Source organism: Mus musculus, chromosome 1 (genome assembly GCF_000001635.26).
Source record: "Mus musculus strain C57BL/6J chromosome 1, GRCm38.p6 C57BL/6J".
Taxonomy (NCBI): domain Eukaryota; kingdom Metazoa; phylum Chordata; class Mammalia; order Rodentia; family Muridae; genus Mus; species Mus musculus.
Window position 1 is genome coordinate 172,104,791 of NC_000067.6, and position 20,204 is coordinate 172,124,994.

Consider the following 20,204-nt stretch of genomic DNA (forward strand, 5'->3'; position numbering starts at 1 on the left):
GCAGCACTCTGAAACATTCATGGTAGTAAGCACTGGCATTCGGGGTTGGTAACCACCCGCTAGCTTCACTGCAACAGAAAGATGGGTTATGCAAACAGTCCCAGGGATAGAAAGCAGGCAGAGAGATCGTATTATGCTACTCTGTGGTGTCCACTGCAGTTATGTGCAGCAGTTTGTACCAGGCCGAACCATCACTGCTTGCCACCTCTGACGATGGTGTAACTTCTGCTGTGCTTTGAACTATTGAGTAGTCAAGTTTTAATGGAAAGAGAAAAAATACAGGATCTATCTCCTCAGTACGGAAGTAGTGCATGCGCGTCCTGAGGGTATAAACGTTGAAGCGATAGATTCTCCTGTCTGTTCTTACCCGATTCTGTTTCCTCCTCTTTATGTAGCGGTTCTAAGTTTCCAGTATTCAACATGTCATACAATCCAGCAGAAAACGCAGTGCTGCTCTGCACCGTAAGTAATTACGAGTCTCTGTGGGCTCTCCTTAGTGTTTGTTACTATTTTACTGCCCTTACTGCCCTCTAATGGCCTCGTAAAATATTTTTTTCCTCAGTACTGAAAGTTAAACATGTGGGTACCTGCTAAGCAAGTTGTCTCCTTTCCTGATAGAGCTTTTACTGGATAGCTCTATTTCCTGATAGAGCTATTATAAGAGCTAACACAGTAGACACTCGTAGGCTCAAACTAGATGGTTTCAGTTGTCGTAACCTATTAAGGGTTGTGAGGTGATCAGGATTGTTGGCACTTGTTTGTTGTTTAGAAGAGTGCCTTTTCTGTCCTTCTGCTTAGGGGAACGTGAGAGACCTGTGCTGGGAAGCTGGTTCTTTCAGTGACGTTATCAGACTTATCAGAACTCTCCCTTTTCCCTGCCACACAAGTTGCAAAAAAATGAAGCAATGTCATTCTAGCTTTAGGACCCAGGTGGCTAGATGAAAAGTGTCCCCTGGGTAACTTTGCATATGGAATCTCCTTTAATATCTAACACCACCATATTCTTGAAAGTCTCCTTCGATCTGTTTTGTTTTCTTTCTTTAATGTGACAAGTGTAATCAAATGAGACCTCAGGTTCATCATCTTTTAATTTGTGGAATAGAGAAACCTTGGGTTTCCGTCAGGTAACATTGCACATTTAGAGAGTAAAGAGAGCAGAGCCATCAGTGCTTAGCTGTTTGGCTAAGAGGAGACTGCAGTTCTTACATAGGAAAAGGACACCCTCTGGTGCAGGTAACACAAGCAGGAGAAATGTCTTTTCTGTCAGGAAAAGCCAGGGTCTGCAGTGCCTCCCTCACTAAACATGTTTCCCCTTTTCCCCTCCAGAGAGCAAGCAATCTAGAGAACAGTACCTACGACCTATACACCATCCCCAAAGACGCAGACTCCCAGAACCCTGACGGTAGGTGCCGCTTGCTTCCAGCTCTCCGCGGTAGCATCACTTCTTTTCAAGTTTTGCACATCCCATCCCCAGGCCATGGCTACATCATTCTTGTCTGTTGGCAGGTGCTGCTGACAGTTGCACCAGAGGCAATTGTGGTGTGAAATATTCATGTTCTGCCTCCATTTTATTACCCCAGCTAGATATATATATTTTATAATTTGGTTATTAGAAACTCTCCATTTTCCCTTTCAGCACAGCATGTTACCCTAGATTATTGTCAGCTGATATGACTTTCACCCTGGTAGTTTCATTTATTTAAAAATGTGGCTCCAGTCTTGCAATGTCTCATCCTGGGAGTGGGGATTTATACTCTCCTATCTATATCCAGATCCGATTTGCTTCCTTTTGCTTGTCAAAAAGATGAGGCTGCTCACAGCCCCATGACCCACCTGGGATCCCAGGATCCAGCTGAGACCCCTGCCTGCCTCTTTTATCACCACCATCTCTTGTTGACATCCTTACTATTAGAACTTGCTTACAGAACATTCTGTGGATGGATGGGAATCTCATTTATGTTCTGTTCTTTTCTCTTTTTTTGGTTAGTTTTTCGAGACAGGGTTTCTCAGTGTAGCCCTGGCTGTCCTGGAACTCACTCTGTAGACCAGGCTAGCCTCAAATTCAGAAATCCACCTGCCTCTGCCTCCCAAGTGCTGGGATTAAAGGCGTTCGCCACCACGCCTGGCATTTATGTTCTTTTCAATGCAGTTCTTCTAGTGGGTTTGCAGGCCTTACCCAGTCTGAAGTTTATTCCACAAGCCCTCCTTTTTTCTAGTACATTTTGATATTTATACCCTCCAAAGTTCTGTGAAATATTTTGCTAGTTCTGTTCCTTTTGTGAGTGCCAACAGGTCATTATTACTATAATACTCTTTGGCTTACTTTGTTTTTTTGGAGAGGCTATGGCTATGTATATGTATATGTATATGTATATGTATATGTATATGTATATGTATATGTATATGTATGAGACAAGGTCTCACTGTATGACCAGGTTAGCCTAGAACTCATGGTTCCCCTTGGTAATGGAGTTACACATTATGCCAACTCGTTTCAGCCTTTTAAGTGTTTTTGGAGTGAGATAAGGACAGAAGCAGGAAACCTGTGTATATTGGGGATCCATAAAGCAAAGTCTCCCCCACAAAGCCTTCCTAGTCAGTTTGATGCCACCCACCTCCAGCTTGGGTTTTGTTGTTGTTTTTCCATATCTGTTAACAATTACTAGACCTTCTGTTCTCCATCCTTTGGGAGAAATAATAATTATAAAGGTATGGTCTAGTGATGGACTTCAGAGAGGAGAAAGCAGACGCTGGAGTAGTATGGGTTGTGGTAAAATTTTGTTTTGTAATTTCTTTGGCACTCCAGGTACCAGAGAAGTACAAAACCGGGCTGGCCAGCATGTTTTCTGATTTGTTTTCCACTGCTAAAACAGATAAGACTATTTGAATTTATACTTTCAAGCTTCTCAGAGAGTAGAGTATCCATTTCAAAATTCTAATCAGCTGCAAACTGAGGAACATTTTATAGCTCTCCTCAGTGCGATAATAGTGAATTGACATTCACCGAGCAACAGCTTGATGCTGTGTTGCCCAGCACGAGCCTGTCAAGATTTAGCTGGAAGTGCTGTGTCCTACCCTGCCTGAGCTGGAGGCCTACATTAGCATGTTAAAAGCAGCAGCACAGCTGAGTCCTGGGGTTGGGCTCTGTCACTTCTCCAGCACGTGGATAGGAGGTCTTAGACTTTGACAGGCTGCTTGCTGTGCCTCTGCTTGGCTAGGAAACCTCTGCTCGTTAGCTTGATGGAGTATGCTGTCTCCCAAGATGGGCAGCATCTCTGCCAGTCTGTAGTGCTGGCTGAAATGCAGCCACTTGGCCTAGAGATAAGAGGCTTGGCAGGGGTGGGGGCTGGAGTTTGGAGGGAAAGGAGGGGAAAGTCACTGACAATAGCCCGAGGTTATGGCTGAATTAGTTAGGAAGCAGCTGAACTGGCAAAGCCAAAATGGCAGCTCCATGGCACCTGACTCTGTCACCTGCTAGTGGCTCACCACATGCTCCCACACTCTGGTTTTGTTCTCCTCAGCCCCTGAAGGGAAACGATCCTCAGGCCTGACAGCGGTTTGGGTTGCTCGGAATCGGTTTGCTGTCCTAGATCGCATGCATTCAGTAAGTGGAAACTAATTTAGGGAGTACAGTAATGGTGGCCCATACTTCCCTGGTCTCCCATCAGCCCTAGTCATAGACTAACCCCTTGGGGAGGGAAAGTCGATTTGATTAGGTTGGTGTTACTAGACCTCTGGCTTCTGAATCTGGAAAAGCTAAAACCATCAGATTTTAAGTACACGAATTAGATGAGAGGGATATTCTCCTCCTTGTCCCACTCCCCTAATTGGTACTTAAAATGTAATAGATTAGAGAGCCAGATGATGATAGACATCTTTAGTCCCAGTACCTGGGAAGAGAAATGCGTACATATGGACAGACAGACAGACATTCATAAAATGTGATAGGCTCAATGCAAGATAAGATAAGCAAGGGTCTTCTAATAAAATACTCAATGAAAGTTTAAACCTTGGCTCTTTTCTTTCTAGTAGATTGAGAAACTCAGATTTACATGAATATCTTTTATTTGATTTTTTTTGTTTGTTTATTTTTAAGTACAGGGCATTGAATTTAGGGCCTTGTTCATTTGAGTACTCTACCACTGAGCTATATCCCCAGCTTTCATTTTAACGTGTTCATTTGTGTAATTTTGTGTTTGTTGTGTGATTTTGAGGGTCTCAATGAGACTGGTGAAGATCTGCCTAGACTAGGAATGGACTTACTCTACAGCCAAGACAGAGATTGAGTTTATAATCCTCCCAAGTGGCTGAGATTACAGGCCTGCACTCTGAGGCCTCTTAGGATATCCTCCCCTCCCCTCCACTTCTCTTCTCTTCTCCTCTTTCTTTCTTAAAGATTTATTTATTTTATATGAGTACACTGTTGCTGTCTTCAGACACAGCAGAAGAAGGCATCTGACCCCATTACAGATGGTTGTGACCCACCACGTGGTTGCTGGGAATTGAACTCAGACCTCTGGAAGAGCAGCCAGAGCTCTTAACCCCTGAACCATTTCTCCAGCGTTCTCTCTCTCTTTCTCTCTCTCTCTTTTTTTTAGGGAAAGAGGTTAGAGGCCAGTGAGATGTCTTAGTGGGTAAGAACGCTTATCACCAAAGTAGATGACCTAAATTCAATCCCTGGGACCCATGTGTAGGAGGAGAGAACTGAGTTCTTCAATTTGTCCTCTGACACCCCCACACACACACACTTGGACACCATGAAGTATATGTACCACACGTTCTTGCAAGCATACTTGTGCGCACTGAATGCACACACACAAACAAACAAATAAATAAATATTGATAGGCCCTGGAGAGAGTCTTAGTAATCAACCTGATGTATAAATGACTTGGACAGGGGAAAAACTTCTTTATTAAAGGAGCAATTGCTGAGGGGCATCTTAAGCTCTTGCCTTATTTATTCACTTCTCGTAACTCCACCCATTCTCGTTTCAGCTTCTGATTAAAAACCTGAAAAATGAGATCACCAAGAAAATCCAGGTGCCAAACTGTGATGAAATCTTCTATGCTGGTACAGGCAACCTCCTGCTTCGGGATGCAGATTCCATCACACTCTTTGACGTCCAGCAGAAGCGGTAACATGACTGATGCTCCTGACAGACAGACTTGTAATGAAGGAGAGTGGGGATCTTTAATAAGGGCTTTGTTCTAAGCTTGCCACATGGCCTTGCTGCTTCTTGTACACTCACCTACAAGACTGTTTGTAATCCTTTTTCCCTTTCCATGGCTATTCCACCACTGTGTGCATGCATTCCAGCAGTGTAGCCAGGGCTGTGTGTTCAGGTGTCTTTATAGTACACACCTGAACAAGGAATGAGTACAGCTCTTGGGATGAGAAGAACACAAAGTTGAATAGCACAGATCCTGTTCTTAAAGAACTTAATAAGTCTAGTGGTAAAAATTGATAGAGATAAAGGCCTAGTAAGAGGAGGGGATTCGAAGACAGAGAATGAGGAAGGGGCAGTGCAGAGTGTGAGCCAAAACACTTTAGCTCACTGACTACAGTGTAGGCAGTGTTTCCTTGGTGTTACATTGAGAAGTTGAATTCTGCATTGATTAAAGATGGAAAAGGCATAGGTCATAGTTTGAGACAAGGGAATTAGGCCCATTCATGATTACCTTTCTCTTGCTATCCCAGAACTCTGGCATCAGTGAAGATTTCCAAGGTGAAATATGTTATCTGGTCGGCAGACATGTCTCATGTAGCGTTACTGGCCAAGCATGGTAAGGCTTCATCATATCCACCGTCTTAGAGGCCACCTCCTCCTGCCAGTTTACTACACTCACCCTGTCCAACAGAGCACTCATGCCCTTTGCCTCTTACAGCCATTGTGATCTGTAACCGCAAGCTGGATGCTCTGTGTAACATTCATGAGAACATTCGTGTCAAGAGTGGGGCCTGGGATGAAAGTGGGGTGTTTATCTATACCACAAGCAACCACATCAAATATGCTGTCACCACTGGGTAAGTTAATTATCTGAGAAAAAGTTTGGGAGAAGGTGGCTTCTTGCAATCACTGTACTAACTCAAGAGACATAACAGCAGTTCTCTGCTAACTTTCTTCATGAAAAAGCTAACTGGGCATATATATATATGCTAAAGGGGTGTGTGTGTGTGTGTGTGTGTGTGTGTGTGTGTGTGTGTGTGTGTGTGTGTGTGTGTGTGTGTGTGTGTGTGTGATTGTCTCTACCTGTCTGTCTGCCTGTCTGTCTGTGTCTGTGTTGACTCAGTGGGTAGAGGCAGTTTCTCAAAGGTCAGACAACCCAGGTTCAATCCCTAGACTCCTCAGAGTGTGTGTGTGTGTGTGTGTGTGTGTGTGTGATTGTCTCTACCTGTCTGTCTGCCTGTCTCTCTGTGTCTGTGTTGACTCAGTGGGTAGAGGCAGTTTCTCAAAGGTCAGACAACCCAGGTTCAATCCCTAGATTGCTCAGAGTGGCAGGAGAGAATCAGGTCCTGAGAGTTTTCCTCCAGCTCACACACATACCTGCATTGTGTGCAAACACACACATAAAATAAAAAATTTCAAAATTTAGGGAAAAAATTATAAAGAACTGGGGAGGGACCAGTGAGATAGCTCAGCAGGTTTAAAAAAAAAAAAGTGTGAGCCTGACAAGCCGAGTTTGACCCCAGAACCCTTGTATAGGTGGAAGGAGAGAATTGACTGCACAGCGCTGTCCTCTGACCTCCACCAATGCACTACAGCATGCATGTCTACACTACGTAATCCATGCATGCATATATCATAGTGATTTTTATTTCTGAAGGAAGACTGCTCATTGGTAGTTTGCTTTCCTAGAGTGCCCATGGCTCAATTCCTCAAACTGCAAAAGTTTGTAGCACCTGTTCTGTCATAGAAAAGAGTAAAATCCTTCTGAAACACTTCCTGTTTGTACCAGTGTTTAGGTAGCATTTGATGAAAGGATAACAAGGAAAGGCTGTCTTAACTCTGTTCCGTTTTTACAAGGTGGATTTTCTCCCTTCTGAAAATTGTGCCTTTTGTCCCCTGCTCCTAGGGACCATGGGATTATCCGAACTCTGGATTTACCCATCTATGTCACCAGAGTGAAGGGCAATAATGTATACTGCCTAGACAGAGAGTGTCGTCCTCGGGTGCTAACCATTGATCCCACTGAGTTCAAGTTCAAACTGGCCCTGATCAACAGAAAGTATGATGAGGTAGGAAGCAAAGCGACCTAACGAGGTGTTGAAGGAGGCAGTGCTGCTTTTTCCTCATGAGTGATCTGTTTTCTGCCTATCACACCGAATGTCTAGGTACTCCACATGGTGAGGAACGCTAAGCTGGTAGGCCAGTCAATCATCGCTTATCTCCAGAAGAAGGGCTATCCTGAAGTGGCGCTGCATTTTGTAAAGGATGAGAAAACTCGTTTCAGCCTGGCCCTGGAGTGTGGAAACATTGAGGTGAGAGGACTGTGTCGTCAGTCCCAGATAGCTGTAGAGAAAGGAAGGCTCGGGACCAGCGTAACCTAATGTGCCAGAGGCTGGACCCAGAAGCGCTATCCTTGCTTACATTCTAGCCAGAGTAGAGTTTTGGATGTTTTTACTTAAATTGAGCTATTTTTCTGTTGCTATTTCTGTTTCACATCTTCCTGTCTCCTCTTCTGCACAGTAGTTCCGCTCTTGTTACCATTCATACTGAATTTAAGAGTTTCTAGGATAGAAGCTAGATAGCAAGAAATTTGAAGAATCTGCTCATTTTCCTTGACACTTGGTTTTGCTGGATGAAGTACTTATGAAATGTTGAGGCCCAGACATTGTTTCAAGGATAAAGGAGCTTATGAAAGCTGCTTTTCCAGTCCTGTATTTCATTCCTTCTTTTATTATTTCCTCTGCCCTAAAGTACCTAAAGCTACTGTGGAGCTTCTAAGCTAAGGCACTAGGCTAGGAGAGCACTGGCTCTGTGGAGTACACAGTAGATAGGTGATTGTACTGTACTAGTGAACTTTGGAGGGTGAGTGAGAACACTATGGTGTGACTCCTCATCTTGTGAATTCAGATCACACTTGCAGATAGAATTCTCCAGAAAAATAGCATGAAAGTAGTGATTGCAAGTATAGAGAATTCCTTGGGAAATTTTAGAGACAAATATTTTGTTAGACTCCGCTAGTTTTGAGTCATAGTGCCTACACTAAACACTGACCTTGGGAACTCTTTAGATTGCTCTAGAGGCAGCCAAAGCCCTGGACGACAAGAACTGCTGGGAGAAGCTAGGAGAAGTGGCCCTGCTACAGGGCAATCACCAAATTGTAGAGATGTGCTATCAGCGCACCAAAAACTTTGACAAACTTTCCTTCCTGTACCTTATTACTGGCAACCTGGAGAAACTTCGAAAGATGATGAAGATCGGTGAGTTCTCTAAACTATGGTTTGGAAGTGTGGGACTTGTAGGGAAGGAGGAAGATAAATAGAGGAGAGAGATCTTTAGAGAGAAGGCTTAAATTGGTTTCTCATTGACTTGCTGCAGCTGAGATCCGAAAGGACATGAGTGGCCATTATCAGAATGCCCTATACCTAGGTGATGTGTCAGAGAGAGTACGGATCCTGAAGAACTGTGGGCAGAGTAAGTATTTGTCCAGGACTTCCTGATCCTTTGAGACCTTTGCAAGGATTTTTTCTGGGAGTTGCTCTGGATTGTACAGTGTGTGTCTGTCCGTGTGCATAAGTTAAAGGACAACTTGTGGGAGCTGGTTTTCTTTTCCTTTACTGTATTTCTGGGAGAAAAGTCAGACTGCCAGGCTTGGTGGCAAGTCTTTATCTATTGAGCCTTCTTGAGGGTCCAGATTTCCTATTTCTAGATGAGGATACTCAGACTGTAATTTCTATGCAAGTGTTACAAAATCTGAAAATCTCTAAAACCTGAAACGTGACATAGTTTCCAAAGAATATTTAAATTATAGTTCCTTTTAAAATTATTTTTAACAAACATTTAATGTGTAATAGACTATAACATAACACTTCTAGTGATAAGTGGCAAAAGAACTGAGATCTTTTCAGATTATTGTGACAGTGAACTCAGATGTTACATAGTGCGGAATGAAGGATCACTGTCATCAGGCACAGCGAACAAACAGGGTTCTTTTTACAGACAGGGTCCCATTATACAGCCAAGGTTCCCTTGGCCAGGAACCTACTGCATAGACCAGGTTTGCTTACTTCCCCCTTTAGCTTTTTCTTTTAGCTCCTCAAGTTTCTTCTCCTTTCCCTTTTATCTGTCTTGCTGGCATACTTCTTGGGCTGTTTCAGAGGATTGCCACACTTGTGGTGTCTATTGCTCCTTTCCAAGTTAAAACAACTAAGGGAGCCAACTCCCAACAGATTGTCCTCTGGCCTCCACATGCTGTGAGACTCATACAGACATACACACCATAAATATGCAAAGATTGTAACAGATAAAATATACATCCCTCACAGGTAGAGTGCTTTAGCTTTTGTTTAGTGTGTGTAAACCTGCAGTCAAAGTTTGTTAGGCCTACAGACACAGAGACCCAACGGGAAAAGAATTCATTTCCATTCTCACGTGCATGGGTGTGGGCATTTCTTGGATCTTTGTTCCCCTTTGTCTGAGAAACAGTATCTATCATCTTGCCGTGTTACCTTCTCCATCACAAAGTTCACAACGTGGCACTTGGTTTCTTTCAGAACAGGTTAACAAGATGACACCCAAAACAGTCCACAGTTATTGTAAGCCAATCTTGGGTGTGACATTGCATCACTTCTGACATATTCTGTCCATTAGAAGCTGCTCAACAACTTCAGCCTACACTTATGTTTGGGTATTATGCAAGCATTTGAATACTAGGAGATAGCGGTCATCCCTACGAAACTAGCGTTCTTTTGGAAATGTACCTATACCACAAGCCCTGTTTTTCCTGTAGAATCCCTAGCCTATCTCTCAGCTGCTACCCATGGCTTAGATGAAGAAGCTGAGAGCCTGAAGGAAACCTTTGACCCTGAGAAGGAGACAGTGAGTATTTACACAGACATCTCTGATAACAGGATTCATTCCCATCTTGGGATAATTTAAAATCATAAATTTTACTCTACCAGGGTGGGGGTATGAAGGGGAGATAAGTCGAGAGGAAGCATTTTAACCCTTTGTGTGTGATTCCTGAGAGCTATTTGCATTTAACGTCTTTCTTACTCCACCTCTCAGATCCCAGACATTGATCCTAATGCCAAGCTGCTCCAGCCACCTGCACCTATCATGCCATTGGATACAAACTGGCCCTTACTGACCGTGTCCAAAGGGTTCTTTGAAGGCTCCATTGCAAGCAAGGGTAAGTGCCCATTCCTCTTAGCACTTTTTATAAAAAAATACTGTTTTTATAGAGAACGATCCTAAGTGGGTCTGAGTTGTACTCAGTTAGCAGAGTGCTTACCCAGCATGTTCAAAACTCCGGATTCAGACCCCAGCGTCACGCACATGACTGATCAGTGCCTGTGATTCCAGAAAGAGCTGGTGGTCAGCCTTGGATTCATAGGCAGTTTCTGGGCAGCCTGGACTACATAGGACCATTTCTTAAAAACAAACAGGGGGACTGGAGAGATGGCTCAGCAGTTAAGAGAACTGGCTGCTCTTCCAAAGGACCAGGGCTTAGCTCCCAGCAGCCACATAGCAACTCATCAGCAACTCTCTGTAGTTCCAGCTCCAGGGGTCTGATACCGCCATACCTGGGGACTGAACAACAATTGAATATTTAAAAATAAAAAAACTGTTTAGAAAGTCCCTCTACCAGCTTTGCCTGTTCTTCTTTCTGTGTGAAGTTTCACAGAGCACTGTGATGCTAGGATGTCTCCAAACTGAGGTAAACTTTTTGAGATCTTTTTAAAGGGAACTTGAGCCTAGTATAGCACATACCTGTATTCTTAGCAATTAGAAAATTGAAGCAAGAGGAACAAGAATTCAAAGCCAGCCATCACAGAAGCTAGTTTAAGGTCAGGCTGGCCAATGTGAAACCCTTCCTCAGCTCTCTAGCCCCTGCCAAAAAAAAAAAAAAAAGAAAAAGAAATAAAAGAAAGGAAGAAACGTAGAAAATGATGGTAAGTGGCTGCCTGCACTGCCACTGACATCCGGAGCACGCACTGGAGTGTTTCTCTAGTTCCACCACACATGTCCGCATCTCCACTTAGTGTTTTCCTGTCCATCGATGCTTCTCCCCAGCATCCAAGCCGAGCCCTACTGTCTGCTTACACACTTATCCTAGTTCACTTCTGAGCGAGAGCCAACGCAGAGGTCAGGCATTCTGAGCCTAAGCAGAGGTCAGGCATTCTGAGCCTAAGCAGAGGTCAGGCATTCTGTGTCTAAGCAGAGGTCAGGCATTCTGAGTCTAAGTCTGGCCCATTCTTTGCTCACCTCCTGCACCCACCATGTCTCTTTCTCTGCAGACTGTAATAATAGTCACTTAGGAAAGATTTCAGAGAGAAATTCTAAGAGTAGGCAGCCAGATGCAGCTGGGTTTTGGTGGCAGGGAGTTTGTTCTCTCCAACTTCAATAGGGATTGAAGCCAGAGCCTTGTGCATACTCGACAAGCTTTCTGCCACTGCCCCCCCCCACCCACCCCCACTACCACCACCAAAACAAAACACCAAAAAAACCTCTGGCTATCTTTCTTCTATTTCCTCTCTTTGTGGAAACTGTATCAAGTTAGCATAACTTATATATGACAAAACCAATAACTCATAGTCTATGGATGGGAACTTTGGAGATGGCTCAGTCAGTATAATGACTTCCATGCAAGCCTGAGGGTCTGAGTTTGGATCCCCAGCATTGCGAGTAGAGTTGCTCACATCCACACATGCACACAGATACACAGTGCAGAACAAGACAGAACCTTGGCAATTATTTTTGTCTTTTGTTTGGGGTTCGTTTTGAGATTTAACAATACAATCAAACATATTTACTGACATTCACAGTTACCAGTTTCTAAATGGACACATATTTCTGAGGACACAGTTCTGAGCAAGTTTTGAAAGCACGCACCTTGCCTGTAGAGGAGATCAATTGCACTTGAGACTTGCTAGGTTCTAACCTGTTCCCTCTGCCCTTGCCATGGTAGGGAAGGGAGGAGCATTGGCTGCTGACATTGACATCGACACTGTAGGCACTGAAGGCTGGGGAGAGGACGCAGAGCTGCAGCTGGATGAAGGTAAGAACGCTGCCTTAGGACTGACTGCTGAGCTGTTGGGCTCCATGAGCAGAAAGGATTTGTGGAGCAGTCTACAAGCTTCTGGTTCATGGAGCCAATAGGATCCTGATACTTTGCCTTTGGGGCGGGATTCCCATGCAAGTCTATTTTGATCATGAATTATCCTTACAGATGGGTTTGTGGAGGCTCCAGAAGGTTTGGGAGAGGATGTTCTTGGAAAGGGACAAGAAGAAGGAGGTGGCTGGGATGTAGAAGAAGATTTGGAGCTCCCACCTGAGCTGGTATGTGAGGTTCCTGCTCTGCAGTTTCTCTCGATTTCACCCTATAAAAAGTTGGTGCGTGTCTCTCTCTGTCTCTCTCTCCACACATACACACACTCACACACACACACACACACCACACACACCTTGTAGTGTGCCCATCCTGAAGTCTGAAGTATCCACAAAGGAGAGGTTCCAGAAAGTCCTCCTATTCTGATACATAGCTCCACTTGAGATGGGGTAGCCAGCGTTTGTTGCCTTGTTGTTTCAGTTCATGTGTAGCAAAGGAGAAGGAGATGTGCAGCCTCCCTCTAATCCAATGCTTATCTTTCATTTGAAAGAGGGAAGTGTTTAATGTCTGAACTGCAGCTTATGATAGGTCATTTTGGTCTTGGTGAGGTGGCTCCCATTCTGTCTTTCCATTAACCATCACCTCTTTTCTCAAGCAAAGGTTAGCATCTAAATGTAGTGTGTTGATTTCACCAGAACACAGTACTTGGATGGCTAAAATCGCCTGGGAACGTAGCTCAATTGGTATTACGCTTTCCGAGCATGCACAAAGCCCTTGATTGGATCCCCACTCTATGTAAATCAGGCATGGCAACATAAGACTACAGTCCTAGCACTCTAGGTAGAGGCAGGAGGATTCAATCCTTGCTACAGAGTGAGTTTGAGGTTCTGTCATATTCTGTTTAAACAAATAAATAAAGCCTTAATATTTTTTCTTTTTTCCTTCTAGGATGTACCCTCTGGGGTGTCTGGTAGTGCTGAAGATGGGTTCTTTGTGCCCCCAACCAAGGGAACAAGCCCAACGCAAGTAAGCAGGAAAACACAATTCTATAGAGATAAGTGCTTCTGGGCTGCTTAATATTTGATTACTGTGAAAAATATTGACTGCTTTTAACAGATATGGAGGAGAAGAATTGGAAAGAAAAAGGAGATTTTTCATTTGGCTTATGTTTTATATTTTTTACTAGATCTGGTGCAATAACTCCCAGCTTCCAGTAGATCACATCTTGGCAGGTTCTTTTGAAACAGCCATGCGGGTAAGTCTTCCTAAAAGCCTTGGCCCTTCCTCTTGAGTGTGTATTCCAGAGTCCTGAGGAGAATGGTTGACTCATCTTTTCAACCACATGGGGATGATGTGACCCACAGGGCCAAGGTGTGTATTCGTGGCAGTGGTTGGCCTTGTTAAAGAGACTTGTTTCATAAAGGCCTTTTATCTGCTCTCCACTTGGTCTATGGTCATATTTGCCAGTCAGCCATTTCTGCTGCTTACATTAGTAAAATCAGCACCTCTTCCTGAGTGGGTGTTTATTATGGACATTGTACCAAGTGTTATGGTGACATAACAACCGCAACAGCCATGATCACTTGCTGTCACTCGCTCTGTTGGTTACTCTGAAGTACTCTCTATAGGTGTTTAAATGGAGTAGATCCTGTAGTTGACTATATTTTAGTACTGAGAAAGCAATACAGAGAAGTAAAATACCTTGCCCAAGTTTGATTTAATTTTTACTTGGTAGAAAACAAATCCCTATGTTTCTTTTTTTCTTGTGTTCTAGCTTCTCCATGATCAGGTGGGAGTAATCCAGTTTGGCCCCTATAAGCAACTGTTCCTACAGACATATGCCCGAGGCCGCACCACCTATCAAGCGCTGCCCTGCTTGCCCTCCATGTATAGTTACCCTAATCGCAATTGGTAAGTCCCCTTGCTCTCTGCTGTGTGTTTCAGTAGAGTGGATATTTCAGATGATAGCCACAGTGACATGGGGTTTGGTTTATACCAGCTGCCATCCTATTTCCAGTTATTCCCACAGTAGTGGGTTGGTGACTGTGTTTGATAAGAACAGAACGGAATCCTAGTTTGCTATTGACTATTCTTCTTTCTTCATAATTTTCCCTTTCCAGGAAGGATGCAGGGCTAAAGAATGGAGTACCAGCTGTAGGCCTAAAGCTTAATGACCTGATCCAACGTTTGCAACTGTGTTATCAGCTCACCACAGTTGGCAAGTTTGAGGAAGCTGTGGAAAAATTCCGTTCCATCCTACTCAGTGTGCCTCTTCTTGTTGTGGACAATAAACAGGAGATTGCAGAGGTAGGAGGAGTCTAGCCACTTACTCGATCCTGGCCACCTCCATAGTCTTGTCTATGTCGTGACTGTCCTCTGCAACCTCTTCAGGCCCAGCAGCTCATCACCATTTGCCGTGAATACATTGTGGGTTTGTGCATGGAGATAGAAAGGAAGAAGCTACCTAAGGAGACCCTAGACCAGCAGAAGCGCATCTGTGAGGTAAGATGGGGAGACCAGCACCACGTGGGCACATCCTCATAACCTTCAGTTCCGGCTAAAATTGTTTGGTTTGGAAGTTTCTTGGCTTTGGGGAGGAAGAGAAATTGGAGGTCATCTCCGTGACGAGGTGTTCCATTTCTCCGCTGTCGTCCTCACTCATGAGTTCTTGTAGTTTAAGAGGAAGAGCTAATCTGTCTTATAGATAGTTGTGTTGGCTTTGTATTGTTTTGGTTTTTTTTATAATTGTGTGGCTGTTAATAAACAACAGCTGAACTTCAGCCTGCTTTGTGTTCCTTTCTGTCCACTAGATGGCAGCCTACTTCACACACTCAAATCTGCAGCCTGTGCATATGATCTTGGTGCTGCGGACAGCCCTCAACCTTTTCTTCAAGCTCAAGAACTTCAAGACAGCTGCCACCTTTGCCCGACGCCTGCTGGAACTTGGGCCCAAGCCTGAAGTAGCTCAGCAGGTACAGGGGAATTCCATCAGTGACTTGAGGGGAACCAGATCTTAAATGGAAGATGCAGAAGCCAATATCTTTCTCCCTGAAACAATGTACATACAGCACTGAACCCAAGAAAGCTAATAGAGTGTTCTGCCCTCTGGTTACTTACTGACCTTGGGGCATCTTTTTTCCCTTGAAACCAAAGTAATAATTTATTCAGATATGGCATTCTAAAATACTCTATATAGATGTTTAAATGGAGTAGATCCTATAGTTGACCTGACTGTATTTTAGTACTGAGAGAGCAATACAGAGAAGAAAAATACATTGTCCAAGTTATGATTTCATTTTTTCCCCCCCTGTGGCCCTGGCTGTCCTGGAACTCACTGTGTAGACTAGGCTATCCTTGAACTCACAGAAATTTGCCTGCCTCTGTCTGTCTCCCAAGTGCTGGGATTAACAGTGTGCACCACCACAGCCAGCTTGATTTAATTTTTAACTTGACATTTGTGTTGGGCTTGCTGGCCCTTCTACTGTGGCGCTACAACCCAGAGTAGCTCCAGTGCCCTTGCAGGTGATGCACCTATCCTTAAGCTTCAGGTGACCCATCTTGTCCTCTGATACTTTTCACTCATATTCCAGTATCTATTCCACCCAAAAACATTCTCCTTGGGCACTAGAAACCTGTCTCAACTCTTTCTGGGGCCCAATCCTGATAATCTAATCCCCAGATGTGGACAGAATTGTGGCTTTAGAGCAGTGGAACCATGTTGGAGAAAGAGAAAGATTTCACTGTGTAGCCCAAACTGGCCCTCAAACTCCTGAACCTCCTGCGTCTGCCTTCTGAGCTCTGGGGTGTAGCAGTACAACCAGCACAGTGGCCTTGTCATTTTTTTCACATATGTCCTGTGCAGAGGATGGAACCTGTATTCTCACAGCATAGTTACTTGCGTTGTCATGTCCTGGTTTTTGAGACTGTCTCAGTATAAACTCAGGCTGTCCTAGAACTTGAGATCCTCCTGTTCCTGTGTGCTGGGATTATAGAAATAGGCCATCATGCCCAGCATATACTTACACCTTGTATCGGAGATTGTGTTGCTTTCTGTACTCTTAAATAAAATCTTCCTTCCTTCCTTCCTTCCTTCCTTCCTCCCTCCCTCCCTCCCTCCCTCCCTCCCTTCCTTCCTTCCTTCCTTCCTTCCTTCCTTCCTTTAGACAAGAAAAATCTTATCTGCCTGTGAGAAAAACCCCACAGATGCCTGCCAGCTCAATTATGACATGCACAACCCCTTTGACATTTGTGCTGCATCTTACCGGCCCATCTACCGTGGAAAACCAGTGGAGAAGTGTCCACTCAGTGGGGCCTGCTATTCCCCTGAGTTCAAGGGGCAAATCTGCAGGGTCACTACAGTAAGTACTGTCCTCAAGAATGTGTCTAGCAGGGTTGGGATCCAATAAAAAAAGGACGTGTGTGGGATGTTGAGGGAAGGGACAGGAGAAGGAAGCGCGGTGCTGGTTCTCTCACTCTGCATTTGCCCCGCTCCCTGAGGCAGGGACACTGGGAAAGCCAGCACTTTCCCCACTGTTCGCTTCCCAGCACCAAGCGTCCATCTGACTGCTCATCGGCGGTCTAGGGAGTAAGCCGTCTGGAGTTCTCTAACCTGATGCTGTTTCCACTTCCACAGGTGACAGAGATTGGCAAAGATGTGATTGGGCTGAGGATCAGTCCTCTTCAGTTTCGCTAAGGCCCTTCCTTCGCGTGCATGGTTAACCCCATACTGTTCTTCAGAGTCTCCCCTTACAGCCACATTCAGCTTGTTGATGTTGGTTCTCCCTAAAACGTCATGTCCTCTCTCTGCTATTGCAAATCAGAAGTTTCAAGCTTGACTTTCTGGTTCTTGCAGACCTCTGCCTTGACGGTTACTGTGCTTGTGATCATAGATGACTTTGCCTTTCAGCTTAGGCCTTCCAAGGAACAATGAAAACTATGTGCTGGCCATTTGTTTATCAGATTCTTAGTATATACTCCTCCCTTCCCACCACCTTCCTGTCAATTCCAGTACGAGACAGAAGGATTCAATAAACGCCACTTTCCCCAGCCACGCGAGTTGTTAACTATCCCATCTTTTTCTTGGGCATTTAATGTCATAAATAGGTTCCTCCTTTATGTGGCCCCCACACTTCAGGCTGAGAAGAAGCCATTTGGTTTTGCAAAATGTGTACCATTTTTCATTGATTTGTTTCTATCCTTTATAACATACCATCGTCGTTATGTTCTGTTGCCCTCACTAAATAAAGTAAATTTCTGAGAGCCTCCTGCTTGCCGTTTCCCTGTTTGACACTCACTTTCATGACCCTGTCACACTGTAGCTGTCTCTCTCACCAGAGCAGATACTCTGCCTCAGGATCACTTTTTAATCATTAGATGCATTATATTCATTTTAAACTAATACCCTCGACTAGGGAAAAATGATACAGTTTTTCTTAGAGACATATGAAACACCTACATTGTTGGGGACTGGTGTAAAGAGTTCCCTGTACCATGTTTACTGCAACTCTATTCATTTCAAATTACAGCCAGAATTTGCTGGGCTCCTATTGGTGTCCATCACTGTTCTATGTGTTTTACATATTATGTGCACATAAAAGAGAATGTGGCCATAATAAATTACATATTTACTAGAAGCATATAGTTGTCTTAGCTTCTGCTCCCATTGGGGTGATAAAACACCCAGACAAGAGCACGTTAGGGGAGACAGGGTTCATTTGACTCAATGCCATGTGGCAGTACGTCATTGCAGGGAAGGGAAGGTGGCTGAACCTGAAGCAGCTAGTCACATGATACCCATGGTCAAGAGTGGGCAGCACTGACTTCAAGCCTTCCTGCCAGTCCTCAGCCAGAGTTGTCTGTCTTTGTGAGACAGAGTCTCCCTTGACTGCTGTGGAACTTGATAATGTAGACCTGGCTGGCCCAGGACTGATGGGACTGGAGAAAAAAAGAGAAGTCTACCTCCTTTTAATAACAGCATTCTGGAGACAGGCAGAGGTAGGTAGCTTTCTCCTTTAAATTCAGGACCCCAGACCTAGCAAATACTGCTGCCCACAGTGGCCAGGTCTTTCTATATCAGTTAACAAAACCATTCTTCATAGACATTGTCTGAGGTCCTTCCTCCAGGGGATTCTAGATGGTGTCAAATTGATGGAACTATCTCAATTGTCAGAGTGTCATGCTTCTAAGAATAATTGCATAAATGATGTATTTATTATTCCTTTGATTTAAAATACATAATACAGGCCCAGCCTGGTAGCTCCATCTGTTCTAGCACTTACAAGATGGAAATATGGTCAAGGGTTTGAGACCAGCCATGCATGGTGGCACATGCCTTTAATCCCAGCAGCTGGACGACAGAATTCAAGACCAACCTGGTCCTGTCTACATAGTGGTCCAATGGCTACACAGTGAGACTCAAAAATGAAAAGCTCAAGACAAGGGACTGGCGAGGTGGCTCAGCAGCAGTTAAGAACACTGGCTGTTCTTCCAGAGTTCAATTCCCCAGCACCCACATGGTTACTCATAACAATCCATAACTTCCGTTCCATGAGATCTAACTCACTTTTCTGGTGAACGCAGGTACTGCATGCACATGGTACACAGATCTACATACAGTAACAACCAAAACATTCATATACAAAAATACCACTTTCTAAACCTAGGATAACTTCAGCTAGTTTCAGGGTTAGCCTGAATGACCTTATCTCAAAAAAAACAAAACAAAAACAAAAACAAACAAAAAACAGGCTAGTGAGGTGGCTCAGCAGTTAAGAGCAAGTATTGTACTTCCAGAGGGCCTGGGTTCAGTTCCCATCACCCAGGCAAGGTGGCTCACAACCACCTGTAATGCCAGCTTCATGGGATCTGATGTTTTCTTCTGGCTTTCATGAGCGCCTGCACTTATGTCCACAAATGCACATACAACTGCACATAAATGCACAGCTGGAGACAGCTCCATTGGGAGGGTGTTGGCCTAGTATGGCAGGGTTCTGGACTTAGTTCCCAGTACGACATATGGCATTCGACCCCTTTCCTAAAAATAGATAAGTGCAGACATTTTATTTAGTTACTGGTGATTGAACCTGGGGTTTTGCACATGATAGGCAAGTATTCTACTATTGAGCTCTCTATAGCCACAGGAAAAAGATGTTCAAAATATGTATTGGTTTCTTTGTGTTTCTTTATACAGCTTCTCCTACAGCCTCGACTGGCCTTGAACTGACCTTGAATTTTTAATCTTCCAGTCTCCCAGCTCCTTAGTGCTGAAATTACTTGAATTTTTCATTTTAATCCATTTTAAATCCTTTCCTTTTTCTTTTCTTTTTCTTTCTTTTTTTAAATTAATTTATTTATTTGTAATATGTAAGTACACTGTAGCTGTCTTCAGACACTCAAGAAGAGGGAGTCAGATCTCGTTATGAGCCACCATGTGGTTGCTGGGATTTGAACTCAGGACCTTTGGAAGAGCAATCAGTCGGTGCTCTTAACACTGAGCCATCTCACCAGCCCCTTTCTTTTTTCAACTGATAATATATCCGTGAAGTTCAGACACCAGTCTTTAGACCTTTACTGTCAGGCCAGTGACATGGCGTAGGAAGTAAGGGCACTTGGAGGTCATGACTGACAACCTGAGTTTGATCATGGAGATCCGCATGGTGGGAGGAGAGAACTTGCTCCCCAGGGCAGCACATGACCTCCACACAAGCATCATCGTGTGTAGGCACCATTCCACCTATACACTCACAATTACTGCCCAGTGGTGGTGGCACACGCCTTTAATCCCAGCGCTAGGGAGGCAGAGGCCAACTGATGTCTGAGTATGAGGCAGCCTGGTCTACAGAATGAGTTCTAGGACAACCAGGGCTACACAGAGAAACCCTGTCTCAGAGGAAAAAAAATCAAAACAAACCCAAAAAACTAACTGCCTT

The 20,204-nt window shown here is 44.2% G+C and overlaps 1 protein-coding gene across 2 annotated transcripts in view; it reads left to right on the forward strand.

The window, feature by feature from the left end:
- Window positions 1–17,542, forward strand: part of Copa (coatomer protein complex subunit alpha) — a 39,804-nt gene extending 22,262 nt beyond the window's left edge. The window contains exons 12-33 of one of the 2 annotated variants that reach the window (NM_009938.4): window positions 396–462; window positions 1,327–1,402; window positions 3,522–3,604; window positions 4,996–5,135; window positions 5,699–5,784; window positions 5,887–6,025; window positions 7,075–7,237; window positions 7,334–7,480; window positions 8,236–8,425; window positions 8,544–8,639; window positions 9,955–10,043; window positions 10,233–10,356; window positions 12,136–12,225; window positions 12,397–12,506; window positions 13,225–13,302; window positions 13,463–13,531; window positions 14,051–14,187; window positions 14,397–14,583; window positions 14,668–14,778; window positions 15,087–15,248; window positions 16,440–16,634; window positions 16,910–17,542. In NM_009938.4, the coding sequence (NP_034068.3) occupies window positions 396–462; window positions 1,327–1,402; window positions 3,522–3,604; window positions 4,996–5,135; window positions 5,699–5,784; window positions 5,887–6,025; window positions 7,075–7,237; window positions 7,334–7,480; window positions 8,236–8,425; window positions 8,544–8,639; window positions 9,955–10,043; window positions 10,233–10,356; window positions 12,136–12,225; window positions 12,397–12,506; window positions 13,225–13,302; window positions 13,463–13,531; window positions 14,051–14,187; window positions 14,397–14,583; window positions 14,668–14,778; window positions 15,087–15,248; window positions 16,440–16,634; window positions 16,910–16,969 (2,599 nt within the window). In that variant the 3' untranslated portion in view covers window positions 16,970–17,542. The remainder of the gene's footprint in view (window positions 1–395; window positions 463–1,326; window positions 1,403–3,521; window positions 3,605–4,995; window positions 5,136–5,698; window positions 5,785–5,886; window positions 6,026–7,074; window positions 7,238–7,333; window positions 7,481–8,235; window positions 8,426–8,543; window positions 8,640–9,954; window positions 10,044–10,232; window positions 10,357–12,135; window positions 12,226–12,396; window positions 12,507–13,224; window positions 13,303–13,462; window positions 13,532–14,050; window positions 14,188–14,396; window positions 14,584–14,667; window positions 14,779–15,086; window positions 15,249–16,439; window positions 16,635–16,909) is intronic. The other variant, XM_030245513.1, reaches the window with a different exon arrangement.
- The last annotated feature ends 2,662 nt before the right edge of the window (window positions 17,543–20,204 follow it).